The 27,042-nt window shown below is 62.9% G+C and overlaps 3 protein-coding genes and 1 long non-coding RNA gene across 4 annotated transcripts; 2 read left to right on the forward strand and 2 right to left on the reverse strand.

Moving 5' to 3' along the window:
* Positions 1-67: 67 nt before the first annotated feature.
* Positions 68-11,108, reverse strand: DUSP15 (dual specificity phosphatase 15). Its single transcript, XM_030463367.1, has 16 exons — positions 11,009-11,108; positions 10,285-10,695; positions 8,860-8,893; positions 8,130-8,212; positions 7,838-7,887; positions 7,258-7,332; positions 6,722-6,893; positions 6,363-6,571; positions 3,441-3,858; positions 2,713-2,902; positions 2,476-2,519; positions 2,140-2,242; positions 1,710-1,811; positions 1,229-1,624; positions 984-1,102; positions 68-464 (listed from the first exon to the last, which is right to left on the reverse strand). Exons 2-16 carry the CDS (start codon positions 10,303-10,305, stop codon positions 333-335), a joined length of 2,148 nt encoding a protein of 715 aa, XP_030319227.1. The 5' UTR covers positions 10,306-10,695; positions 11,009-11,108; the 3' UTR covers positions 68-332.
* A 160-nt stretch (positions 11,109-11,268) lies between these two features.
* LOC115599429 lies at positions 11,269-13,329 on the forward strand. Its single transcript, XR_003988419.1, has 3 exons — positions 11,269-11,530; positions 11,617-11,906; positions 12,673-13,329. It is a non-coding gene; the product is annotated as an uncharacterized LOC115599429 (long non-coding RNA).
* A 3,098-nt stretch (positions 13,330-16,427) lies between these two features.
* On the reverse strand, positions 16,428-17,615 carry PDRG1 (p53 and DNA damage regulated 1). The gene is made up of 5 exons (XM_030463050.1): positions 17,447-17,615; positions 17,273-17,348; positions 17,116-17,190; positions 16,933-17,013; positions 16,428-16,699 (listed from the first exon to the last, which is right to left on the reverse strand). The coding sequence occupies exons 1-5, from the start codon at positions 17,528-17,530 to the stop codon at positions 16,617-16,619; spliced, it is 399 nt and encodes a 132-aa protein (XP_030318910.1). The 5' UTR covers positions 17,531-17,615; the 3' UTR covers positions 16,428-16,616.
* A 3,013-nt stretch (positions 17,616-20,628) lies between these two features.
* XKR7 (XK related 7) lies at positions 20,629-26,492 on the forward strand. Its single transcript, XM_030463106.1, has 3 exons — positions 20,629-21,095; positions 25,022-25,221; positions 25,321-26,492. Exons 1-3 carry the CDS (start codon positions 20,629-20,631, stop codon positions 26,271-26,273), a joined length of 1,620 nt encoding a protein of 539 aa, XP_030318966.1. The 3' UTR covers positions 26,274-26,492.
* The last annotated feature ends 550 nt before the right edge of the window (positions 26,493-27,042 follow it).

Here is a 27,042-nt window from a genome sequence, read left to right on the forward strand (position 1 = left end):
GTGCCCACTGTGAGGCTCTGCCCGTGGCCCCCCCACCCGGTGCCAGCCCCCCCACCAGAGCTGGTGGTACCCAAACACAACCTTTATTTCTCAGGTCAGGTTGGTGAGCAGCTCATCCTGGCTGACTCTATCCTCACACAGCACCCCCTCCCCCAAGGAATAAATCCAGAGACGGATGCTGGGGGCAGTGTCACCTCCCAGCACACGCTGTGTCCAGCCCTGCAGTGCTCAGCTCCATCCATGCTGGCCTGGGGACCGTGGCAGGGCTGTGGCATGGCAGAGCAGCCTGCTCCAGGACTTCTGGGCTCTCCTCCCGGCCAGGCTCAGGGCTGTCAGAGCTGTTGGAGGATGTGCACGGTGTGGCTGGAGGTGCCAGGGGCACAGGGCTGGGGACAGTTGTGGAGCAGCGTTGGGCCCATGCGCTGGGCGTGATGGAAGAGCTCCCGTGCAAACACCGGCTCCACCTGCAGGGAAGGACGGGAGAGGGGTCCCTGGACCCTCACCACCACACCTGGCTTGGTGCCAGCCCCAATGCCAGCCCTGGAACATCTCATTGAGGGGCTGGAGTGTGTGCAGAGAAGGGTCTGGATCACAAGAAGGGTCTGGAGCATTTGTGAGGAGCAGCTGTGGGAACTGGGGGTGTTCAACCTAGAGCAAAGGAGGCTGAGGGGAAACCTTCTGGGTCCCTGCAACCCCCTGAGAGGATGTTGGAGGGAAAGGAAGAAAAGAACAAGTGGAAGTGGCCTCAAGTTGCCCAGAAGAGATTGGAGCTTAGGAACGATTTCTCCCTGGAAAGGGTTGTCAGGGCCTGGCCCAGGCTGCCCAGGGCAGGGCTGGAGTCCCCATCAACCCTGGAGGGGTTTCAGAGCCTGGGGATGTGGGGATGAGGGACATGGGGTGGCCTGGGCAGTGCTGGGGAAAGGGTTGGACTGGATGGGCTCAAAGGTCTTTTCTTACCCAAACCATTCTGTGACTCTACTCACATGGGCCATGATGAGCTTCTGGAGGTGGTGCCTGGTGCTGGTGGGGTACTCCTCCCCGAAGCAGAGCTGGATCTGGTACTGTGGCATGGGCTGTCCCTGGCTCAGGTACCCCCGCAGCTCTGCAAGACACCGGCCCTGTCAGGGGACAAGGGGGGCCCCAGAGCCCACAGCAGCCACGCCAGGGCAGGACCTTGCCCTGCTCCCCGGGGATGGGGTGTCCCGGGGCTGGCAGGGCAGACACTTACGCTGCAGGAACTGCTGCGTGTCCAGCAGCTTGTAGGTCTTCTCCCTCTCCAGCTTGTTGGGCCAGTCCCTGTGCGGGGCCAGCGGCCCGTTCCAGTACACCCTGCCCTGGCACTGCCGCTTCATGAAGACCCCCTCGGGTGCCACCCACAGCAGCACACCGCGCTCCAGGTGGGGCAGGAGCCGCTCCAGCACGTCGGTCATGCTGGACACCCTGCCGCCCCCTCCCAGGGCTCGGGGTGGGGGGAACTCGATCTGCTCCATGCAGGAGGGGCCGTAGAGGCTCTGGGTGTCGGGTGTCCCGGGGCGGGAGGCGATGCGGCAGCCCTCGGCCGTGCGGGTCGTCACCTCCTTCACCAGCACGTCGCAGTAGTAGAGGCGGACGTGGAGCCAGCAGTCTGGGGTGAGGAGAGGGGCAGCTCATGGGCAGCTCTTGGGGTGGGGTGGCCAACCAGGACACTGCCCGGCTACTGGGGCTCCTACCTGAGTGGTTGACGTCCCCCACGGGGATGAAGGCCGTGGGTCTGGGGAGGAGGGGGCTGTGGGTCGGGTTCCAGCCATAGAAGACGCCCTTCACGTGGTACCCTGGGCCAAGGCAGAGATGAGGTGGCAAAAAGCTGTGGGCAGATGTCCCCAGGGACCCCCGGGTGCTGTCTTGGCCACAGTCCCCGGGCCAGGAAGGCAGCAGGGTCCTTTCCACAGCTGCTGCTCATTACTGAGCCTCATTAAAGCCCCTAAGTGCCTGATCAAGTGGCATTACTGGGGCAGGGTGGGAGGCCCCAGCCCCTGGCTCCGTCCCTGTGGGCATTCCTGGCACAAGGGGGGTGTGAGGCTGCAGAGAGGGGGGTTGTGTCTGCCCAGCACCACATGCTGCCTGCCCACAGCCCCGTCCCATTGCCAGGACCCTCCTCACCTCGCTGGGCTGGGTGGGCAGAGGGCAGGGGATGTGGGGACATGTGGCACATCTCCATCGTGCCCTTCGGGCTCTGCTCCGCTGGGCTCCCCGCAGTGCTGCCCTGGGGAGGAGAGGGGTTGCAGTGAGGACTGGGGGGCCCTGGGCCACCTCTTGCCTCCCCCAAGGCCCTGTGTGGTGGCACAGCCCCTGCCTGCAGCTGTGTGGGACAGGGGACCCTCAGCAAACCTGCTGCCCGGGGCAGATGCAGGGAGAGGAGGGGGCATTCGGGGCTCTCACCTTCTCCAGCCCGCAGGAAGCGCTGGTACGGGGGCGGGGGGCGGGGGGCTGGCTTACCTGCTGATCCTCACTGGCTGGGAACCCGGTGTCACCGTCCTTCTCTGCAGAGCGCAAGGAAAACCCAGTGAGCCCCCAGGGAAGAGCAGAGCAGCCCCCGGGAAGTGCCTGGATGCCCGGGACACCCGCAGAGGAAGAGGAGCGGGGAGGAAGGGAGATGATGTCTGCGGGGCTCGTTCCGGCAGAGCGCAGGCATCAGCCCCAAGTCTGGCGCAGACGGAAGGGGACGGGACGTACCCGTGTCCCGGGTGCCATCGGAGAGGATCTGGTACACCTTGTAGGGCTCGGAGATGTCCAGCTGGCTCCGCTCGGGCACCTCCTGGAAGTCGGTGCTCTTGTTGAGGGCGCAGCGCAGCCGCGTCTTCCAGGTGGAGGGGTCAGCCTTGTCCGTCCCCTCCTGGTACTTCCCCTTGTAGACGGCCCAAGCCTGGGAGGGGGCAGAGGGTGCCCTGTGCTGGGGGGGCTTCCCGTGCCCCAGACCCCTGCTCTGCACTCTGGGAGGGTCCATGGGGGCCATGAGTCCCCAGGGGCTGGGAGGGGGGGGGGAGGGCTGGAATTTGTGTCCTGGGGAGCTGCGGGGAGCTGCGGGAGGTATATCCCAGGGCAGCACATGGATCCGGGCAGTGGGGAGCCCCGGGGGTGTGCACAGAGCTGGGTGGGGTGTCCCTGGGGTGCACATGGAGCCAGAAGGGGATTCCTGAGGGTGCACATGGAGCTGGACAGCAGGGAGCCGCAGGGCTGTGCATGGAGCCGGGCGGGGGTCCCGGGGGTGCTCCTGGAGCCAGACGAGGGGGTCCCTGGAATGGTCTCTGGGCGGGGCGGGGGGGTCCAGGGAATGATCCTGGTGCTGGGTGCGGGGTCCCGAGGGTGCTCCCGAGGCGGGGAGTCCTGGGGATACTCCTGGAGACAGGAGGGGATCCCAGGGGTGCTCCTGGAGCTGGACGGGGGTCCAGGGGTCCCGGTACCTTGAAGAGCGCGGCGTCCTGCTGCTGCCGGTAATCCTGCTTGGCCGCGTGTTTCCAGGGGATGCGGAAGAGCGTTCGGTGCCGGTTCTCCCAGCGCAGCCCCGGGTACCGGCCGCTGTCGATTTGAGCGATCAGCCACTCCTTGAGCCTCATGGGACCCCCCGGCTCCGCCATCGCGGCCCCGGGCCCCGCGGGAACGTGTAGTGGCAGTGAAAGCGAAAGTGCGGCCCCGACTTTCACTTTCCGTTTCCCGCCCCACGCCGCCGGCTCTGGATGTGCTGCCAGCACCGGGCGGGGGGGGACAACGATGGCAACACGGGACAGCCACGGGAGAGGTGACAGAGCAACCCACAGAAAGGAGGTCAGGGCCACCCAGAGGGGACGGGACAGGGCCACCCGCGGGAGAGGGGACAGACACCTGGGACACACGGATCAAGGTCACCAGAGAGCACAGGGGACCCCCCCCGCACCCTAAGTGCCTCCCCCCCAGACTTTCAGGACTTCCTTACACCCCCTGTAGGGGACAAGGGACTCTGCTCCCCTGTAGTCCTGCTTCGGGGACCAGGTCACCTCCTTGCCACGTCCTCCCACGGGACTGGCATTGCAGCCCACGGCTGTGGGGGCCTCCGAGGCTCCGGGCCGTGAGTTGCCCGGGAATTGTGTGGGAAGGACCGAGCTGAGCCGTGCCAAGGGCTGCTGGGGCCCGGCGGGGGAGTCTGATTTCAGAAGGGGAAGAGAGACCTCACCCCACGGAGGCCCAGGATGCAGCTGGCTGTCACCAAGCACCACACAAAGGACCGCGGTGGAGCAGGGCTGGTGGCCTGTCCCCCCAGCAGCAGGGTGTGGGCTGGGTGGGCTCTGTGCTCCGGACTGCCCTGCTGAGACTCTGGGGGTGGCTCCTCCATCGCTGCTGCCGAGTGGGGAAACCCGGACCTGGCCCACCAGCTCTGCCCCCCCAGCCCCTGGTTTCCTTTCCAGCTCTGACTCAGAGAAAGTCACCTCTGGCAGGGAGGGGGCTGAGAGCTGGTGGGATGCTGGGGCTGCAGAGCCTCCAGATGAATAACCAGGGCACGGCACCCAACCCTGGGCTTCCCCACAGAGCACGGGGACAGGGACACAGCCACGTGGCACAGAGGGGACACGGAGCTGTGTGGGGGTGTAGGAACTGCTCACGCTGCCAGGGGCTCCTCTTGACCAACCTGCCCTCGGCCTCTTTACCCAGAGCAAAGCCTGCACACCCTGCCTGCTCCTGCCCACCCTGCCTCTGCCCACCCGGGCTGTGGAGCTGTCTTTGTCCACCACGGTTTTCACCTCATGTGACAGCCACAGGGTGCCACACAAGACCCACGGGGCCTCATGACCCAAGCACAAGCTCAGGAGTTCCTCAGCTCCTGTTGTAGGGAAGGCCAAAGCTGCTTAATCCTTAAACTTTTCATGCCAAAACAGCCTTCTGAAGGAGTCAACCATTAACCAGCAGCTACCCCTGCCCTCGCCTTCCCATTGTGCAAACCAGATCTGCCAAAATAAACACATTGTGCTGTGAGGGAAGCTGGGCTGGAGGTGCCAGTCCTCTGCACACAGCTGTGGGTTTATGGTGTGCACAGGGAAACCCTGGGTGTGATATGTCCTGGAGCAGACAGGACAGGGGCAGTCCTTGAAAGGTCCCTCACTGCGGGACACCCACGCCTGGCATGGCATCAAACACAGAGCTGGAAAGGTCCCTGCAGGTGCCTGTCCCTGTCTTGACTCTTGGGGGATGCTGTCCCTTGGGGAGAGAGGTGGCAGACACAAGGGGACCCCAGAAACACTCTGTTCCCCAGCAGGGGTGGTGCTGATGGCCCAGGTGGGTATCCCAGAATCTTCCCCACCTGGGCTCTGCCCCTGGGGAAGGTGTAAATAGGATGGGGCTGTGCCAGGCTCCCAGTACTCCCAGCAGCCAGAGCCAGCAGGCTGCTGGTGCCAGTGCTCCTGGACCTAGAGAGGTTGCAGTGACCCAGGCTCCAGGTGAGTGCTTGCCTGCTGCTGCCCAACCTCCTGGGGCAGATTCTGTCCCTGTGGGGAACCCTCTAGTGTGTTTCTGGCTCCTCTGGTGTTCCTCTGTCCCCAGCCTGTCCCTTCCCAATTCCTCCCTGGGCTGCAACCAGTAGCAGCCTCCAGCCCTGCCCCATGCCAGGACTCTCCTGCCCAATGTCCCCCTCCTGTCCCAGCCACTGCAGGGGAGTCAGGCTGTGCTGAGGGCAGGGTGCTGAGAACTGGTGTTTATTACTGCAAGGACATAGAAAGTCTGAGCAAAATGGCTTTAAGGCTCTGCTGTGGTGAGGTCTGGCCAGGCTAAAGGCTGAGTTCCCCCCGGGTAAGGATTGTGCCCTGGGGGGTGGGTGGGGAGGGGTGCGATGGGCTCCTAAAGCTGCAGCGCTTGCTCAGGGCTTGTGCTTGCCCAGGCTGCGGTGTGGTGGCATCACCAGGATCATGTACCTGGAGTGTCCCTGCTCCACAGCCACCCCGGCTCTGGGAGCTTGTGCTGATGGTGGGAAAGTTGCTCTGAGGTCCCCGTGCACCCCCAGGCCCCTGCAGCAGAAACCCAGGGGCTAAAGCTGCTGCTGAGACCCCCAGGGCTGGCCTGGTGCTCACAGTGACCCAGGGGCAGAGATCTGTGCCTGTCAGAAGGGAGCCCCGACATGCCAGGGGTGGAGAGGCTGAGTCCCCCAGGTGCTGCAGAGCACGGAGTCGTCTCTGTCCCTCCCCACCTCCCCAAACCAGCTGAAGGCCAGGCCAGGGCACGCTCCCACCCCAGGTAAGAAGAAGGAGCTGGGTTTGGTGCCGCTGCCCGGCACAGCGCTTCCCCGGCCCCCCCTCCTGCGGCTCCTTCGTCCCTCCCTGGCTGCTGGGTGAGTCCTGCTGCTCTCCCTGGGCTGGGGTCACTTCAGACAAGCTGGGATGCAGGAGAACGTCCTCTTCACCCGCAGGAGAAAGGGGGTCGTGCTCCTGATGTCTCTGCCCCTTGGGACCAGTCCTTGCAGGGCTCCCTCCGTCCTGGCCGCTCCTCCTCTCCCCGCGGGCAGCAAGGCTTTGATTTCTTCTTCGTCGTTGAACGGGGACGTCCCGTACCTCTGCTTCAGGTGCCTGCGGACCTGGGGAAGGAGCGAGAAGCTGAGGTGCCCGTTCCCAAGGGCAGGTTCAAGCCTGCCAGCAAGAGGAGTGGGGAAGCAGCCTGGAGCTGAGCCCTGGGCAGGCTGGGCTGGGCTGGGGGGCAGCACAGGGGGGGCTGGGGCCGGACCCACCTTGCGGGCTGCGCTGCCGTTGAACTCAGCCAACTGCTGTCTGAAGCCCGGGTTGGGGTTGGCCACGGGCCGGATGGTCCGGATGGCGTCCAGCACCTCCTGAGAGCTCAGCTCCGTCACGGCCATGACATAGGCGACAACCACGGTGGTGCTGCGGGAGATGCCGGCCAGGCTGGCGAGGGAAGGGCAGGAGAGCTGCAGGCAGCGGCACGGCCCGGGCACACGCTCACCCCTTCCTCCCCCCCTCGGCTTTTCAGCTGTTTCAGTTCCTCCTCTCCTGGAACTTGCTCTCTAGGAGGCCTGAACCCTTCCCAGTTTCTCTCCACTGGTGCCTGGCTGTGCCTCCCCGGGGACACGAGCAGTGGCTGCTGCCCACCCTGAGCTGCAGCCCAAACGCCCTGGTGAGGGGCTGCCTGCATCCCGCTGCCCTGGGGGCACAGCCCGGAATGGGCCCTCGGTGGGCACGGAGCCCTCTGGCACGGGCTGGGTTTTATCATCTCTGTTATGCTCTGGGGACACGGGGAAAGAAGAGTTACCAGTGGACCAGGCAGTTCCCTCCACGCAGGCGACACTGGTGGATAAAGCTGATGCATTCCTTGAAGTGCCTCTTGCTAGCAGGGGAAATAAAACAGAGAATAAAGATGCAGGGAGGAAGGAAGAGGGGAGCAGGAGTGACAGGCAGAGCCATCCTGGGGCTTTGAAAATGAAGCAGTGCCATGAGCTGCCCCTTGCTTTACAGGCTGAGACCTGAGCAGCTCAGTGCAGTTGCTTGCCAGAAGTTGCATATGGCAGCTCAGGCTGCCCTGGGACTCGTGTGAGTTGTGCTGGGCTGGCAGGGGCTTGGCTGCTCACCCCTCCAGCCACACCAGCACCCTTGGCTGGCTCCCCACCCTTTACCCTCCGGGCACCTCTTGGGGGATGCTTCCCCCTCCCCTCCATGGGTGCTCCAGAGGGGCACCTTGACCCAGGGCCCCCTCCCCAGTGCCCACTGAGCTCTTGGGGTCTGGAGGTGGTCTCCAGCGCTGGAGCACTTCCAGCCTGTGGGGTCACTGGCTCACTGTGAGTGCCAGACCCGAACTGCCCTGCAGAGCCCTGCGTGTCCCCTCGGGTACTCACATGTTGGCCTCAGGGGTGTCGGGCAGGGGGATGCGGAGGTAGGTAATGTCCTGGAAAACACAAGAGGAAGAAGAGAAACTCAGGCTCTCTGGGAAGGTGAGAGGGGTGCTGACAGGACCCTCACTCTTCACCCCAATGCTTGGGTCCCAGCACAGGGGGATGCTGGGATGGGATGGGATGGGATGGGATGGGATGGGATGGGATGGGATGGGGCAGCTCCCCCTGTACACAGGGGGGATGCAATGGAAGGAGCTGCAGGAGCTAAGCAGTGGCATCAGATGTGGCACCTTACCTGCAGCAAGGGCTGGGGAGATTCATGGATGGAAACAATGTGGGTGATCTTGTTCCGGCTCAGCTGCTCCAGGTCTTTGGCATCTAAAGGTTAAACCAGAAATTAGCACATTATATTCATTTCTTGCCTTTCTCTTCCCACAGACACATCTGCCACGCTCCCACAGACAGCCCAGCACTGGGCAAATGCACAAACCCACCCTGGCAGTTGGGAATTCAAAGCCCACGATGCCCACCCAGAGACCTCCTCCCACCCAAGGCCTCACTGCTCCTGCTGGGGTGAGCACCCAACCCGCGTGGGAACACTCCCTGCTCACAACCTGTCTGCCTGTACTTGTCCCCACGCTGGGGAGGGGATGTGCTCTGCCTGCACCCCCCTGTGCAGACACACACAGCAATGATCAGACACTGGAATGGGCTGCCCAGGGAAGTAGTGGATTCTCCGTGTCTGGAGATCTTTCCAAAGAGCCTGGATGTGGCACTGAGTGCCATGGGCTGGGAACCACGGGGGGAGTGGATCAAGGGTTGGACTTGATGATCTCTGAGGTCCCTTCCAACCCAGCCCATTCTATGATTCTATGATAATGGGACTTGCTGCAGCCTCGGGGATCTGCTCCATCTTCTGAAGTGTGGAAGTGGAGCTGCAGCTGCTTCTATCAACCCAGAGCTCAGCTCGGGCTGCCTGAGCTCCTCTGCAGCTCCCTGGCTGGAGGACACCGGGCTCCACTCACCGATGAAGTTCCCAAGGTAGAGGCCCGGGAGGATCTGTGGGACACAAGGAGAAGTGGCAGTGTGAGTGACACCTCATCCCACCCTGCCCCGCGGGAAGCAGCGGCTGCAAAGGCAAAAAGTTGTGCAGGATGGGTGCTGGTGCAGCCAAGAGTGGGTGCTCCTGAGGCTGCTCTGGCACCCAGCCCTGGCACCCCCGACCCCCGCAACCGCCCTCCTAGGGCTCGGCCACGGCTCTTTTATTGGTCCTCTTGCTTATTATCAATTAATTCTTTGTTGGGGCTTTTCCCTGAGCTCAGCACTCGCCTCGGCGCTGCCCTGGGCTCTGCCAGAGTTCCAGTGCCCGTGGGACGGGGAAGCGCCAGGCACGGAGGAGCCCGGGGGGGATGCAGTGTTGTCCCCCCATCCCCAGGCACTGCAGGGAGCCCCTTTCCAGCAGCCTGGGGACAGATGCTCCGGGCACCGTGTCCTCACCTCATTTTCCTTGTGAAATGCCAGTTTTTTATGATGAGGAGATAATCACTTGCCAGCGCCCCTATTAATCGCACTGCGGATGCAGGAGCGGGATACCCGGCATCCCTTCCTGCCGGGATTTTCTGCTTTCCCTTTCTCCCAGCCCGTGTCCAGCCGGATCCCTCCCGGCTTTTCCCTGCCGCGGTGTCGGGCACCCCGGACTGGGGCAAGCAGATGGGATTTCTACCAGCCCAGCTGGGCTCCCACTTCTCTCACTGCCCATTTTCGGAAACGTCTCACTTTTTTGGTTTTTTTTTCCCTATGATTATGGCACATTTAGATTATTTTCGATTGCCAGAGCACCTTTAGCTGGCGGCTGCGGCGCTGAAACGAGCGGGTAGGAGCGGGTGGGTTAGCAAGGGCAGCTCCCAAGGACAGGACACCGAGGCACGTCCCTGTCCCCAGCACCCTCCTGACCGCTGGGGGAACTGGGCAGCACTGGGCAGTACTGGGCACTTCCCCAAAGGCGCTGGGGCTGGGGAAAGCGAGGGTTAACGCTCCGGAGCTGGAAGTTTTGCAGGAAGAAGGGGTCTCTGGGAGAAGCTCAACCGACCATGAAATCGCCCTTGTTCATTCCGCCCCAGGCACGGCCAGCCCCGTGGCTCGGGGTGACACGGCTCCGGGGGGGACACACGGCTCCGGGGGGGACACACGGCTCCGGGGGTGTCCTGGGAGCTGCTGCCTTGGTTTCAAAGGCGGTGGGAAAGGTGCCCCCTCCCTCGGGGCAGGGTGCTGGCTGCCACCCCTGCCCTCCCCACCTCCGGGCCGCGTCCCCGCCTGCTGCTGCCCGCAGGGTAAACAAGGTGCCGGAGAGCCGGGGCCGGTTCGGTGCCGGCCGGTGCCACGCCGCTTGGCACGGCAGAACCGGGAGAGGGGTTCCCAGCCCAGCAGTCCCCCCCCGTACCCCCCGTTACCTGGCTCATGCCGTTCCCCATGGCCGGCGGCGGGTGCCGCGGGGGGGACGGGGCGCGGGTGTCCTTGTCCCCAGTGCTGCCGTCCTCCCCGGACGCAGCCGCTGTTACCGGACTCTTCCCGGTCACTGTTCCGTCATGAAGAGCTCGGTTACTCCCGGGATCGCGGTGGGATCGTGCTCAGAGCAGCCAGGCCGAGGTGGTGGCGGTGGTACCGGGGCAGAGGCAGCTCGGCCGCCGTCCTCCCGTCCCCCCGCTGCTCCGGCGGGCGCTGCCGCTGGCACCGGGAGCAGACAAAGAAGAAACTGCCCCCTCTTCGCCGTGGCGGGGGAGCGCGGAGGCCGCTGCCTGTCTGTCCCCGCCGCCTGTCCCCGCCGCCTGTCCCCGCTGCCCACGCGGCCGCACAAGGCTGCGCTGTTGGGAGAAGAACAAAACCTTTGTCCCGCGCCAGCAAGGAAGGGCCGGGCGGCCACACGGCCGGGCACCGGGTGCCATGTCCCCCCCTCCCTGTGCCATGTCCCCCTCTCCCTCTGCCATGTCCCCCCCCTCCCTGTGCCATGTCCCCCCCTCCCTGTGCCATGTCCCCTCTCCCTCTGCCATGTCCCCTCTCCCTGTGCCATGTTCCCCCCTCCCTGTGCCATATCTCCCCCTCCCTGTGCCATGTCCCCTCTCCCTCTGCCATGTCCCCCCCTCCCTGTGCCATGTCCCCCCTGCCCGCTCTGCCTACCCCTGCCCCACGTCCTGAGGAATCTGGGGGTGCAGGGTGCAGGGGGGGCACAGGGTGGCAGACACACGGCGGGATGAGAGGGTCTGGGGGGACCGTGACACGGCGGGGACACAGCGGGGGGGTCAGGGGAGCAGCGGAGGGGGGGGGCACGGAACGGGCCAGTGGGCGGGGCCATCGGGATGGGCGGGGACAACGCGATGGGCGGAGCCATCCCCGCGCTTCCGGTCCCTCGGCGCCCCCTGCCGCCCAGCGCCGCGGTTGCCATGGCGACAGTCGCGGCCCGGCGGGCGCAGGCCCAGCCTCAGGCCCAGGCCCAGGCCCGGCCCGGTTCTTCTGTCCCAGCTGCCCCCTATAAAGGAGTTTGTTCCCTTGAACCCCCTCGAGCCGGGGCCGTTGCGGTGGGGGCCCTGAAGCAGCCACGTGTGTGTCTGTGGGAAGGTTTCTGTGCCCCAGACCTCTGGCCTGCCCCGCGTTCTGGGAATGGCCGCCCAGCTGCTTTGCTACAGCTCCCTTCGTACACAGGTATAGGAACTGAAAACAAGCCTTTTGCTCCTCAAAGAGAAAGCAGTTCTCGTTCTTAGCCCTATTTATTTATTTTTCCTCCTCAGAGTGTGGTGCAGCTGACCCCCAGAAACTTCTCAAGGGCAAGTGAAGTGAGTGGGAAGGTTTGTTGTGCTGTGCCATTTCCTTCTACCCAGCTGAGTCAGAAGAGCTGCTCAGTGAAGAGTCTGAAGAGGTTTTGGAAGCAGTTAGGAAGAGAAGCCAGAAAGTCTGAGGTGACAAAGTGTGCCTTTATTCCAGAGACCTTGAGAATGGCTCCAGAGCCCTGTTTGTTTGTGGAAGAGTTTTACAAAAATCCTGGCACAGCTTGGACTTTCAAAATTGGATTTTGAGACTGGTAAGTCTGTGCTCTCCTGAGGAAAGTGAGGCAGAGATGAAGAGATTCCTTCATTCTGTGGAGGGAAAGGAAAACATCTGGGAAATCCACAGGAAGAGTGGGGCAGAGCGAGGGGGCTGGGAGTAGCCACGCTCCTGGCCACTTCCCTGGTCACCACTGGCTACCAAACCACTTTTGGTTTATGTACTGAGCAAAGGGGGTTTGTCAGCAGCTGGAAAACAGCTCAGGTTGTTTGCAGAGCCAAAGTTAACTCACTGGTGAAGGTATAAAGTGCAGGGTTGTGGTGTGGTGGAACAGGATGTGCTCCCAGGGGTTCTCACGGGGGGGTTATGGCCAAGTTCATGCTCTGAGGTGCCAGGGGTGTGGGGAGGGGTCTAAAGGGGGCTTCTGGTGCAGCAGGATTCCAGGGCAAGCTGTAAAGATGGGGCCATGGAAAAAACCTGTGTGGTTTTAGGGAAATCCCACTGCCAGGTGGTGCAAGTCCAGCCAACTTCCTGAGGGGATTTCCACCTTAGAATGCAGAGAGGTTACAGGAGGCTCCTGAGCAGCCTGCAGTGCAGTTTAGGGGGCATTTTATTGGCATGAACTTCTCTGTGCCCTGCAGTAGAGACCTGAGGTCAGCCTCAGGCTCTGAATCACGTTTGTCCCCACAAACCTCTGGCTGAATGCAGCAACTTCCACTCCTGGCAGTGTCTTGGGGACTAAAAAAAAAAAAACAAACAAAAAAGAAACTAACCCACAAACCAATCTCCCTGTGTTCCTGTAGGAGTGACAGCCCCTGGAGCCTCCTCTGCCTCCTGCTCCCAGCCCTGCGCTGGGGAATTCCGGCTGCTCCCACCTGTGAGCTGCGGCTGAGCAGCCCGGGGAGGAGCTGGGGGGAGGATTTCCCCCTCCCGCAGAGCCCCGGGGAAGGACAGGCTTGTGCGGAGTGGCTGGGAGGTAATTATGCAAACTAACACGTGAATTCCAGCCAGGAGGATATCAGTTAATTATCTCCCTCCACGAATGAACGTGTTAATTGGCAGCAGAGAAGCCTGGTATTAAGCTGATTTGATGCCTACAGCCTCAATTAACGTGGTAAATAACCAGAGGACAGTAAAAAAGGCTCTAAGAACAGCCTGTGATTACTGAGATTAAACCAACTTCAGCGAAGGAGTTTGTGGCTGACCTCAGCATTCAGAGGAGTGAAAATAAAGTGGGTGTTGCTCCTCCTGGCTGAGCCCAGGAGCAGCCCCGAGCTGTGATGAGGTTGGGAAGGTGCTCAGAGGAGCTTGGACCCTGAGGAGCTGCCACCCCACGGACCAGCCTAGGGTGTCTCCAAGATTGTGCTGCTCTTGCTTGTCATAGTTCTCCGACACCTTTTATGACTTCCCTGGTTAATTAAGTTCTGCAGCATACACAGACTTGAAATGTGACTGCACAAATTCCCAACAACATATGTTGTGTTCCTTGTGTGTCTGGAAGCGTGTGAGTGTTTGTTTATTTGGTGCTGTGGCACTTCCCTGCTGGCTGCCTGCTCTGCCCTCTCCTCCAGGACGAGAGTGGGAGCACTTTGTGCACTTTAGAGGTGGTGCTGGATCCTCTTCACCCCGTGAGCTTGCAGACTGAGAGGTGATGGATCAGGTCAGTGGGGGAGAGCAGGAAATGCCCACATCCTGCTCCTCCAGCTGGGTGCTGGCAGGTCAGGAGGTGAAGGAATGTTGCTGTGCCAAAACCTGCAGGAGATCGTTGCCTCAAGAAGGGGAGAACAACTTTGCCTTCTCCCCCTTATTGCCCCTCACCTTCTGCTGGTGACTTGCTCTGGCCTCTGCCTCTCTGGTATAAAGCTTCTTCCCAAGGCTCTTCCCAAGGCTCTTCCCAAGGCTCTTCCCAAGGCTCTTCCCAAGGCTCTTCCCAAGGCTCTTCCCAAGGCTCATCCCAAGGCTCTTCCCAAGGCTCTTCCCAAGGCTCTTCCCATGGCTCTTCCCAAGGCTCATCCCAAGGCTCATCCCAAGGCTCTTCCCAAGGCTCTTCCCAAGGCTCATCCCAAGGCTCATCCCAAGGCTCTTCCCATGGCTCTTCCCATGGCTCATCCCAAGGCTCAGACTCCTGCAGACACCTCCAGGACTTGGCTCTCCTGCCACAGACCCCCCAGCTCTCTCTTGTATTTTCTGGTGTCACCAGATCACTGTCAGTGTCCCAGTGAACACTGGGAACACTGGGAGGCTCCTCCTGCCACACCTCCAGGGGGTGCCAGGACAGGGTGAGCCATGGCAGAGGAGTTTGGTTTCCTGCCTGCCACACTTGCTGCTAGATCGAGCTGGAGAGCTTTCCTGGGAATAACACATCTTCCCAAAGGCATCCCACCTCTGCTGGATGGAGAATCCATCCCACCCCACCTCTGTGGGATGAATCCATCCCTTCTCTCCGTGTCAGTGCAGCAGAGTTTGTTCTTGCTCAGAATGGTCAGAAGCCTCCCCAGAGCCCCCAGGGACAGCCCTGGGTGGCAGTGCTGAGGTTTGGAGCTGTGCTGATGGCAGGAGCTCCCTGCCAGCCCTCAGGATGGTGCTGCCTCAGTCACTCATTTCCCACCCACCACTCCTGATCACTTTTGATTTAGTTTTTGCTGCAGTTTTTGGTAAGGTTTCATCACGGGGCTTGGATTAAGCTCGGGTGCCTGTGAGCACAGGGAGGACAGATAATTATTGGCTCCAGGGCAGAAGAGGAGAGCTTGGTATGTGAAGTCCTGATTTGTTCAGTGTCTGCCTTTGATCTCCTCATCACTCCATCACTGTTCTGGTCACAGCTGGCAGCTCAGCAGTGCCCACAGCTGGCACTGGGAAGCTTCCCCTTTCACAAGGGGGCAGCTGAGAGGAAGAGGGGACTGCAGAGGAGCTGAGGGTGTTTAAAACAAAACAATAAAGCCCCTTGGAGTCTGGGTTATCATTACTCCTTTTTAAATCCAGCTTTTCTCACTGGTTAAGTGAAAAATTCATAAGGTTAAAGCTCAGGTGAAATCCTCAGAAGTTTACCAGCTGCACAGACAGGAACCCCAGGGCACAACTGGCTTATTGCAGGAGCAGCCAGTGGGACTTCAGGAAGGAGACACAAACAGGACTGTTGTCCTTCAGCCTTCATCATGGAAAGCAGGAGCAGCACCACAGGGAAGGAAATTTCCCTTGGAGATGGTTCATGCTGACAGTGCTCTCCTACCAGCTGTTTCCTCCCATTTTTTATTTTTTTTCCCCCTCAGCAGGTGATGGACCTGGTAGAGCTCTGTGTCCTGTCAGCTCCAGTGTCTCAGGTGCTGCTGGGGACAGTGTTAGTTCTATGAGCACAGAACAGCTCCTGGGTCTCTCTGGTCTGCACAGTCTGCTGTTCCTGCACATCAGTGGGGTCACAGAATCAGGACTGAGAGTAACTTCAGGTGGACAGGAGAGGAATGGAGCAGAGGGAAAGCCCTGGATGTCACCATGGCACTGACTGCTGCTGAGCCCTCCTGTGCCAGGGAACTGCTCCTGGGAGCACTGAACAGGGGTTAAATCTCACTGTGAATCCTCCTCAGGCTGTTCTGCTGCAGCGGGACTGTGGGTTCCCCTTGGCTGGCTTTCTGGAAGCCAGAGGGAGTTGTTTTTTGTTGTTTTTTTCCTCTGGTGCCATTGGGAGCAGGAATAGAAACCTTGCAATCAGCTCAGAATGTTCTTTGGCTCAGTGCATGGGAAAGAGATTTAGGGTTGGATCTCCTGTTGCCTCATGCTTACTCCTGCCTGCGTGCATGGGGATGGTGTTGTGGAGAGGAAAACCATGGCAAATCTGCCTGTTTCTGCCCAATCACTGCTGTACCTCCTCAGCTGGGGCACTTGTGTCATCTGCTGCAAGGCACAGAGGACTGGGAGATGTTTATTCCCCTCTGAGGGGTTTTACAGGAATGTTTGGAATGGTTCTCTGCTTCCATGCCTTTCTTGGCAGCTCCTCCAGACATTCCCTGTCCACAGAAATGAGGCAGTCTCAGTTCAGCAGCAATTATGATGAGTTTAAAAAAAAAAACAAACCACTTTTTTATGGTCTTAACCCAGTTGTGCTGGGGGAGCAGGTGCAGACAAGGGAGGGCTGTGCAGAAGATGGTGAATGTTCAAGCCTCTGAAGAACTCCTCCCTGGTTCCATCACAGGCCTGGCCCCTGCTCCTGCTCCTGCTCAGCCCTCTTCAGGCAGCTTGCTGAAAATGCACATTTCCCCCCTCACCTCCCTCTGGAAGCCTCATTTCTGTGTTTCTCATTTCTCCTCCACACAACTCCACAGCAGAAACGTTTCCCAAGGAGACAGAAGGGCACTGCCTGCCCCTGCCCCCTCCTACACCTCTGGGAGGAGAGGAGGAGATTCCTGACGTGCTTCAGCTCTAAACTTGTCTTTGTTTAACCCCACACAACTTCTCCTCTGTGCTCTGGATTCCCCACCCCTCCCACTCCCCTTCCCAGCAGGACAAGGATTTGTCCCTGAAGCTCAGCTCACATAACCCCCCCAGGAACACACACACGTGGAGCTGGGGATGCAGCTGCTCTGGTTTTAATAACCCCCTTTCCAGCCTGCCCACGGACACCCACACCATCCCTGGGCCCCAGCACTGGGTCTGTGATCCAAGGAAGCTGCAGCATCGGAGCTGAGGAGCCAAACACTTCCCAGGGAGCTGCCCCAGGTGTCCTGCAGCCCCCGGGGGCTGCACCTCTGCCACCTCAGCCCTGCAGGATGCGACTGATGAGCTTCATTTCCTCAGAGCTCATGGGGTTCAGGTGAAACCCCTTCAGCTCGGGTTTCCCTGAGAGAACACATGGAAAAAAAAATCAGGAATCTGCTACAAAGCCAGAGGAGCACCCAGAGGGGCTGCAAGGAGGGCAGGGACACCCCTGGGAGCTGCCGTGGTGTGGGGTCTGCTCAGGGTGACAGCTCCAGGAGGGAGCTCTGGAGAGCCCCAGGCACAGGGCTGCAGAGCTCGGGAGCTTCCGGACCCCCCCAGCTGCTCCCAGAAGGTTCTGGAAGGGGAACGTTCACCTTGAGCCTCGTAGAGGCGATTGACCTTCACCCGCAGCTCCTTCCGCAGGCTGCTGATCTCCTCATCCAGATGTTCCTGGTCTGAAAGAGGAGTGAGGGGACAGAGGGACCCTCAGGGCTCCCCCCGGGCTGCTCGGTGCCCCAGGGACGTTCCCCGGACTCTTTCCCTGCTCTCTGCCTCACCCTGCCGCAGCATCTCCCGGGTCTGGGCCTTGGGCAGCTGGATGAACATGTCCCCGAAGCAGACCATGGCCTGGCCTGGGGGAGAAGAACCAGAGGAAAAGGTTTTACCGGGGGCTCCCGGTCCCTCCGGGCCGGGCCGGACCGGACCGGGCCTCACCCTCGGGCTCCGGATCCTTCTGCAGCGCCCGCAGGGCCTCGCGGTTCCGGTTCCGTTTCATATCCAACTCCACGATCTGTGGCGGGAGAAAAGCAGCCGGAGCTGGGGGATACCGGCGGGGCGGGGCGGGGGATGCCCGTCGGGATTACCGGGCCGGACCGGGTCGGGCCGTACCTGCTGCCGCGCCGCCAGCACGTCCTCAGCCAGCTCCTCCACCTCGGCCAGGTAGCGCAGCACGAACGCGGGGTCCCGCGCCATGGCGCTGCCGGGACCGCTCCGGTACCGCTCCGGTACCGCCCCCCGGGCCGTTCCGGGTCCGTTCGGTTCCGCTCCGGGTGGGTGGCGGGGCCGCGCGTGCGGGTTCCGCGGCGGGAAGGCCCGGATTGCAGCGCCCCCTGGCGGCCGTGATGGGCACTGCCCGAGGCTCCACCGAGGGGTTCGGGGACCCCGGGAGGTTCGGGACCCCCGGGAGGTTCGGGGACCCCCGGGAGGTTCGGGACCCCCGGGAGGTTCGGGGACCCGCGGCCACCGGCTGCCCCCGGGAGGGGAGGGCCCCGGGAAGGGGCGGGAGGGGACGGGATCGGGGGGGCGGAGCGGGGCCCTGGCCCCTCGCCCGTGAGGAGGGGGCCGTGCCCGGGGCCGGGGGGAAGCGGGGGCTGCGGGTTTCCGTGTCCCGTGTCCCTGGGGTGCTGCTCCGCTGCCCGGGTCCCGGCTGTGAGCCACCGGGCCCGTTTCCCTTCAGCCCCGGCACCGTGCGGGTGTCGGTCTCGCTCATGGTTCTGGGTGGTACCGAGGGGTCTGGGGGCTGTGGGACCCTGGGCACGGCACAGCTGGGACCTCCGGCTGGTGCTGCCGGGCCCCTGCCATGGCAGAGCTGCCACCACTGTCCCTGCAGCAGTGTCAGGGAGGGGGAACTGTCCCCTTGGCTCCTGGGACTCACCCTGGGGACCCCCGGCACCTCCGGGCTACTGGAAATGGGGAGGTGGCTGTACTGGGACCACAGGACAGGGCTGGGGGAGTGAGGCAGTGGCTGGCTGGTGCTCACCACACTTCCCTGGGCAAATAATCCTTTAAGAGAGATTACCCGGGCGGGCAGATTACTGGCCCTAATCCCATAAAGTCATTTGTTCCAGTTAACTGGGGAGAGCCCCCCCAGCTGCAGCAGCCTGTGCTGGGACCAGGCAGGTTCCAGGGCACGGGCACTGCTGCTGCCATCCACCAAAAGGGGCAGAGGGACCGTGGGGGTGAGGCCAACACTGGAAAATGCTCCTTTAATGGTGGGGGCAGCTGGCTGGAGATCCACAGGCTGGGCTGGGGGCAGCTGCTCCCCATCCACCATCTCAGGATGTCCCATCCACAGCAGGACACGGACACCCGGGTTGGCTGTGGAGCAGGATGCGGGACAAGGGAGGGGAGATGGGGTGCAGGGTGTGGGCTGGGGGTCTCTGTCTCCCCTGCAGCCTCCGCTGTGCAGTGCTCGGGTTCTGCTCTCTGCCAGGCACCGTGGCAGCATTTGAGCTGTGTTGCTTTGATGGGATGGGAAGGGAAGAGCCCCAGATTCCCATGGAGCATTTTTATGCCCCCCCTGGGCACTGGCCAAGGGCTGCTCTGCTCTGCTGTGTGCTTTGTTGTGGGAAGAGCAGGGTTTGGTTTCAGCTTGTGCTTTTTTCTTCCTTGCAGCACTTTTATATGTGCAGCTAGAAACCCTCCTGCCTGCCTGCTGGCAGCAGAATGAGAAGGCCTCAGGGAGGTTTATAGGGTGTTTTATTCTCTCATTTCTCCCTGTGGCTGCTGGGCCCTGTTATTAAGATAAATCAGATGTCAAACCTTGGTCCCCGTGATCTCGGGCTGTGGATGTTCAGCTCTGCTTTCACAAGGGGTGTTACAGGGGCTGGGGAGGAAGGTGAATCCCTCTCTCCTGGGTCTCCAGGCGCCCTCTTCCTGGTGCTGTGTCTACCTTCCCGGTGGCACTGGCTCTGCTCCATTGTCCAGCCGGGACAGAGACTTCCCAGGGACTGAGCCCAAACGGGACTGGGACTGGCCAAGCCTTGGTGGGGGCTCTGGACAGCGTTGCCCACCCTCCCAAGGGGCCCAGTGGTGGATGAAAGGCTCCTTTCTCTGGGCTCTGGGATGCTGGGAGCATCCCCTCCCCCAGGCAGGCTTTTGTCGAGGGGATCTGTCAGGAGCATCTCAAGGTTAGGTGTTTAAGTCACATTACCCATGCTAATAGATGCAGCACTGGGAGAGCCTCTCCGAGGGCCTGACTGCTCCCTTGTGCTGACTAACACCTTCCCAACCCCTTGCTTTCTTCCCTCAGTTTTCAGCACCAGGGTCCCAGACTCTCCCCGGGTTTGGTCAGATCCCCCTTGGCTGCTCTGCAGGGCAGGGGGGGCTGAGCCTGAGCCCATCCCTTGGGGCTGGAGCTGGAGCTGGAGCTGCCCCCTTTGCCATCACCTTCCCTAGGGACAGGCTGCAAAGGAGCAAAACTCCTTTTCCCTCCCAGCAGTGCCGGGGCTGCTGCTGCTCCTCGTGCCAGCCCGTGTCCCACGGGGGTCCCAGCCCTGGCACTGCCAGCCCAGCTCTGCCCAACACGCTGCATCCCTCCTCTGAGGGGAGATGGTGGCACAGAGCCGAGGAGCAGGGCAGCACCTGGGCTCACAGGGACCCAAACCCCTGAGCCCCGGGTCTCACCCAGCTCCTCGGGCACTTACCCAAAGCTGGGGCTCTCTCTCCCCAGAGCAGGGCTCAGCAGGTCCCAGCAGGAGCCCCCTAGTCTGTGTCCCTGCCCATGGGGATGCAGAGGGACGTGCAGCAGCAGCAGCTCAATCCTCCAGGCCTGGCAGGGGCTGACACCCTCTGAGCAGCTCTGGGCAGGGCCCATGAGCAGGGCAGATTCGGGGCTGGGGGAGCCCAAGGCCGCTCAGCAGCTGCCCAGGGAGCTCCGGTCCTTGAGCTGCGCGGGGACCGGGACGGGAGGCACAGGGCGGGGACTCAGTGTCCTTTTGCCGGCGGGGAGCCCGGGAGGTCGGGACCGGCTCTGGGGGGGCCCGGCTGCCCGTCCCGGCGAGGGGCGGGGAGGAGCCCACTGGCACCGGGCGCTCCCCCGGGACCCCGCGGCGGCGGCTGGGGGGCGACCGCCCTTCTCGGAAGGGGAGAGGCGGGGCGGGGGCTCCCGGGGCCGGGCCGTGGGGGGGTGTCTCTCGGCGGGGCCGGTCCGGTCCGGTCCGGTCCGGGGCGGGCGGCGGGCGCGGGGCGAGGCCGGCGAGGGCGGGCGCTGCCGGGGCGGGCTCGGCGGCGCCGTCCTCCCTCCGGAAGTCTCTCCCGCTCCCTCCTTTCTCCTCCTCTCCCCCGACAACATGGCCGCGAAGTCGGACGGCGGCGGCGGCCCGGCCGTGCTGCTGGAGAGCCCGGAGGGCGGCGGCGGGAGGCGGGGGGGAGGCGCGATCCCCCCGGCGCGGCGGTACCGGCTGCGGGACGGCTGCTGGGTGCTCTGCGCCCTCCTGGTTTGTTTCGCGGACGGTGCCTCGGACCTGTGGCTGGCGGCCCACTACTACGTGCGGGGGCAGCGGTGGTGGTTCGGGCTGACGCTGCTCTTCGTGCTGCTGCCCTCGCTGGTGGTGCAGATGCTCAGCTTCAGGTGGTTCGTCTACGACTTCAGCGCCGTCAGCACCAAGGACAGCGCCGGTAGCACCAAGGACAGCGCCGGCACCGCCGCGGACACCGCCCGCAGCTCCAGGGACAGCGGGGCCCGGGGCTGCTGCCGCCTCTGCGTCTGGGTGCTGCAGGGCCTGATCCACCTCCTGCAGCTGGGGCAGGTCTGGAGGTACGGGGGAAGGGGGGCAGAGGGTGGGGATGGGGCTGCTGCAGGGCCTGATCCACCTCCTGCAGCTGGAGATGGTCTGGAGGTACGGGGGGATGGGGAATGGGGGTGCATGGGGGTCATGGAGCAAGGGCTGAGGGAGGGGCAGGGTGCAGCAGGGATGTGGATGGGGATAAGGGGGTGCAGTATATAGGACACAGGTGATGATGGCTGGATATGGGGGAGTGGGTGTGGATGGTGAGGAGGGCACAGGGCTGCTCTGCAGCCTCAAGCAGGTGGGGACCGTGGAGGGAGCTCCCACCAGAACCCAGATGAGGTTGTGGGTGGGTGTGGGCAGGAGCTGTGGGTGCAGGCAGGAGCTGTGGGTGTGGGCAGGAGCTGGCATGAGGAGCTCACAGTCTGACTGGGTGGCACAGACCTGCTGTCCCCATGGCCAGGCAGAGCTGGGCCTGCTGGGGACTCTGTCCAGTGATTGCAGAGAGGTCCTGGGGGGTGAGGAGTCCTTCTGCTGGGCACCCAACACCTCAGCCACAGAGCTCCCTCCCAAGTGCTCCCCATGTCCCAGCTCAGAGCTCACAATCATATGTGGAGTCACAGAGATGCTTTGTGTCCCCAGCCTGGCCTGGCTGTGTCCCCTGGCCTGGTCAGGCAGGGTGAGTGCAGGCTGGGTGAGTGGCAGCCTGGCAGGCTCGGGCAGGCTCCAGGCCCTTCCCCTGTGTCTCTGCAAACGTTCCAAAGCAGGAGCTGACAGTTTATTGGCACTGTCCCCCCTGGTGCCATGGAGCCGGCCCTGCTCCCTCCTGGATCTGCTGAGCTCCATCCTCGGGATGGCTCTGGCACTGAGCTGCTGCCCGGGGAGGTTGGTGCTGGGAGGGGAGTGGAGACAATGGCAAATTCCGGGAACAAGGCTGGGAGCAGGCAGCGCTCCCGGCTCGGGTTTCCGTGCTGTTTCCCACAGCAGCTCCTCCACTCCCCGTTGTTGTCTGCATGGGTTTCTTCGTCTGCTGCTCTTCCTGTGATGCTCCTGGGGTGCTCTAACTTTGCTTCACGGGGAAGCATGCACCGTGCTAGAGGTGTCCCTAGCTGGATGATTTTAAGGTCCCATCCAACCCAAATCAGTCCGTGATTCCCCTCCGGAGCACAGCCCCTGCAGGCCCCTCCCTGACCCCCCTCCATCCTCAGGCTGCAGAGTGGGTGCCAACCTTACCCTCCTGTGCTGGAGGAGCTGGTGAGGGACAGGATGGGAGCTCCGTGGCTGCTCAGCCTCCTTGCAGGCAGCCGTGGCCCCGGTGCCCCCGGGCAGTGGCCTGAGCCAGGGCCAGGCTGTGTCAGGGGCTTTGCTCCCGGGGTGTCACCGTGCTCTCCTGATCTGCTGTGCCACAGAGGCTCTTAAGCCAATTAAAGCAGGAACTCTCAGCACTCACCCTCCAGGACATGTTGGTCTGAAGCTGCAGCTGAGGCTCTTTCTAATCTCAGGATTTGGGATTAGCCTGGGTGACCAGTTAAATGCAGTTTGCTAAACCCATTAGTGAGGTTGGATCCGGTGCAGGTGGATGTGGCAGTTAAAGAAACGTGGAATAAATGTTCATGGGAAGAGCAGGGCTGTTCCCCAGCCAGGAAAACATCCCCTTCCTCCACGATTTACCCCTCTCCTCCCCTCCTGGGCCACCTGCACATCCATGGCTGCACAGCCCCATGCTGGGACACAGCCCCTGCAGCTGCTTCCCAAGGTAGCTCTGAGCAACAGCTCTGAGTTCAGCCCGAGGTGGAGCTGCTGCCAGGAGCTGCTGAAGTCAGTTGTCACCAGCGTGCTGCTGTCACACAGCTGCTCTGGCAGGGGTGTTCTCTGGAGATGGTGTTGGTTGCAGGGACTGTGCACTGGTGTAAGCTCCAGCCACTGCTGTCTGGGGGGTTTGCCACTCAGGAATTGTTTTCCACGCTGCTTTCTCACCATCTTTTCTACCAAAGAAATGCCAGAGAAGGGGACACAGTGCAGGCCATGCCTGCCTCCCACCCCCTGTCCCCTGCCACTCCCTGGGTGCTTGGTGTGTCCCTGCAGGTCCCGTTGTGCTGGGGACAGCTTGTCCCTGCCTGTTGTGCCCCTGTGTCTGCCTTAGGGCCACACGGTGCTCCACATCGCTCCCTCTTCAACCAGGGGGTCCCTTGTCCTCATCCACCTGAGGCCCTTGGTGGATTTGATCGTAACCAGGTCTGAGCTTTTCTCCTCTTGCTTCTTTCTTTCCAACATCTGAAAGGCAGGATCAGTACCTGGGAGCTGAGGGCAACCGGTGCCACTGGTGGCAGACCCAGTCATGGTGGGACTCCCACCCAGCACCCACCCAAGCCCACCCCTGCCCTCCCGCTGCGGGGGTTTTCTTGCATCTCTCGTTGCAATACAAAGGAGGGAGCAATTACCTGGCAGAGCTCTCACTGTCGGTTTCTGCCTCATCACCAGGATTCTTTTGAAAATTAAATGATTTATTTTCCAGTGATTGATTCGGTGTTGGCCGCACGCGCTGGGCCGGGGAGCGCTCGCCGTGTGGTGTCAGTGCTGGGATGGTTCTCTGGGCTGAAACACCTCGGGGGGATCACACACAAAACAAATCCCAACCAGCGTTTCATCCCGGCGAGTTGATGGGAGCTGAAACCTCGTTTAATGAGATCTACGGAGCTGAGGGGGAGACAGGAGAGTACCTGAGCCCTGCCAAGAGCTGGAGGAGGCCACGGGTCACTCGTGGAGTGGTTGAGGAGCTGGGGACAGCACACGGCAGCTCCTAGGATCGTGGTGCTGATGGGGCCCACTAGTGGGGCTGACTGTGGGGAGAGGCTGAGGTCACCAGTGCCTGGGTCTTGCTTGCACGTGGGTGCCCTGGGGCCAGCCCTGAAGTGTCCTGGGCTCTGCGTTGCCTCTCTGGTTGCCTTGCCCCGTGATGTGCCCTTCGTCCCCGGGATGTCCCCTGGTTTGCACCCTCCTGGCTCAGCGGTTCTGTCCCGAGGTCCGGCAGGGACAGGAGCAGTGGCTGGCGGGGAGAGGGGCCGGGGAACACCAACTGTGGTGGTGTGGTGCCTGGCAGTGCTTCCCAGAGCTGGCGGAGAGGCTATGGCTCTGCCTGAGGGTTCGGCTCGACTGCTGGAAGCTCTGTGGCTCCCACCCTCCCTCTTCATCCTCCTCCATCCCTCCGGGGCACTCCCGGCCCATCTGGCCCCGTGTCCCCTCCGCGGTGCCCGGATCTGGCCCCGTGCCGCAGGGAGGGGTCCCCGGTGCCGGTGACTCAGCCGGTGTGTGTGGCAGTGCCACTCACACCTCGGCTGACCCCCGGCCCAGGACCAGATGGCTGAGGCCGCTGTGTGCTCCTGCAGCTCTGCCAAGAGCCGGGGCAGCGCCGGCACCAGCGCCTGGGTGCTCCCGGCACGACCAGCTGGTGCCTCGGTGCGGGCAGGGGGAGGAGGGTGGGCTCCATGCCAGGGACAGAAATAGCCCCTTGGAGAGGGAGCTGGACATGGAGCTGGGTGGGGGCCAGGGCACCCCAAAGCCATGGGTGGCCACAGAGCGGGGCTGCGGGGGGGTCCCAGACCCTGTAAGGGGGGCACAGGGGCAGCACTGAGGGTGGGAGGGTGGGGTGACTGCTGGGTGGGCACTGTGATGGGGGTGGGCACTGTGGTGTTGGTGGGCACCGTGATGCTGGGGGGGGCCCTGGAGCTGGGGGGAGCTGGGCTGGCTTTGCCCAAGCTGTCTCGTGGCCGTGGGGTGGGACAGGGATGTGCTCTGCATCGCCACTGCCCTGTGGCCCCCATCCCCCCCTGGCTTGTGGGGGATTTCTGTGGTCCCCAAAGGAGGGAAAGCAGTGGATGGATGGGGCTGGCAGTGGTGACGGGGCAGGGGGAGAGGAGCTGGGGGGGCCCCTCTGACCCTCCCACCCCCCTCCCAGGTACCTCCGGGCACTGTACCTGGGGCTGCAGAGCCGCTGGCAGGCCGAGCATCGCCGCCGCCACTTCTACTGGCGGATGATGTTTGAGAGTGCAGACATCAGCATGCTGAGGCTGCTGGAGACCTTCCTGAAGAGCGCACCCCAGCTGGTGCTGCAGCTCAGCATCATGGTGCAGCAGAACAGCATCGAGCCGCTGCAGGGTAAGGGACGGGGTGCCCTGGCAGGGTCTCGGGGGGAAGTCGGGGGGGGCCCTGTCCCAGCACAAGCTCTGACTGCCCCTCCCTGCTCTGCACCCTCAGGGCTCTCGGCCTCGGCCTCGCTGGTCTCCCTGGCGTGGATGATCGCCTCCTACCAGAAGGTGCTGCGGGACTCTCGGGAGGACAAGATGCCCATGTCCTACAAGGGGGCCGTGGTGCAGATCCTGTGGCACCTCTTCACCATCGCCGCCCGCGCCATCGCCTTCGCCCTCTTCGCCTCCGTGTTCCAGCTCTACTTCGGCATCTTCATCGTCACCCACTGGTGCATCATGACCTTCTGGATCATCCAGGGAGAGACGGACTTCTGCATGTCCAAGTGGGAGGAGATCATCTACAACATGGTGGTGGGCATCATCTACATCTTCTGCTGGTTCAACGTCAAGGAGGGACGGAGCCGCTACCGCATGGGCATCTACTACGTCATCACGCTCTCGGAGAACGCCGCCCTCACCGTCCTCTGGTTCCTCTACTACGACCGCAAGACCACCTCCGACTTTGACGCCTTAATCCTCGTCTGCGTGGTCAGCTCCAGCTTCGCCCTCGGCATCTTCTTCATGTTCATCTACTACTGCCTCTTGCACCCCAACGGCCCCGTGTTCGGCTCCCAGACCGGGGGCTGCATTTTCCGCCAGCCCCCGGCTCCTCCCCCGGGGTCCCCCGTGGACGCCGTCACCAGCCCCCCCCGCTCTCTGCCGCGGACTACAGGGGGGGAGCGGGAGGGGGGTCCGGGGGAGCGGGACAGCTGCGTCCCCGTCTTCCAGGTGCGTCCCTGCGCCCCGCCGGCGCCGGCCGCCCGCACCCCGCGGACCGAGGGCCCCGTGATCCGGATTGACCTCCCCAGGAAGAAGTACCCGGCCTGGGACGCCCACTTCATCGACCGGCGCCTGAGGAAAACCATCCTGGCGCTGGAGTACGCCTCCCCCACCACCCCCCGCCTGCAGTACCGCACCCCCGGCGCCCCCCACGAGGTGCTGGAGTACGAGACCACCGTGTAAGGGGATGTGGGGGTGTGGGGGTCGTGGCGGGGGCCTCCGGGCGCCATCCCGGTGCCATCCCGGCGCCATCCCGGTGCCATCCCGGCCACCCCGCGGCTTCGCAGCCATTTGCCTTTCTGTTGGGTTTGCCGGTGCCGCCACGCCAAGTGCCCCGCGGGGGGGCCCAGGGAGGTCTCTTGGTGCTATCCCCCCTCCCACACCACCCGCCCACAGCCAAGATCTCCCCCATCCCATCCCCCAGCAGCTGCCCCAGCCCCTCCGTGGCTCCTCCTTGCCAAAATACCTCACCGGTGCCTGAGCCCCAGGCGGTGGGTGCTGCGGCCCCCGGTGCTCAGCCAGGCTGGCGGGGGCAGGAGGGGGACCGGGGGGGTGGCAGGGGGCGGGGGGCATGGCCCAGGTGGGCAGCACGGGGTGTTGGGGCTGCCCTGTGCCTGTGGGGCTGGAGCACAGTGACTCCGGGGGTCCTGTCACCCCCAGGGAGCTGGGGCAGGGGACAGGCAGGGTCTGGACAGCCCCCCCATGTCTCCCGCCCCACAATGCCAGCCAGGGGGCAACTCTGTCACCTCCATCCTTGGTCCCCCTGGCTCGGGTCCCAGCTGTGCCCCCACCCCACGGGACACCCACTGCCCTGCAGGCTGCAGACCCTCGCCCAGGGAGCCCCGACCCCCTCATCCCCACACCCACGGGAACTGCTTCATCTCATTGGGTTTGTTTCCACCTGAAAGGTGACATTTTTTGTGACATTTTCTACCTCCGTTGAGGCTGAGGG

Source organism: Calypte anna, chromosome 20 (genome assembly GCF_003957555.1).
Source record: "Calypte anna isolate BGI_N300 chromosome 20, bCalAnn1_v1.p, whole genome shotgun sequence".
NCBI lineage: Eukaryota > Metazoa > Chordata > Aves > Apodiformes > Trochilidae > Calypte > Calypte anna.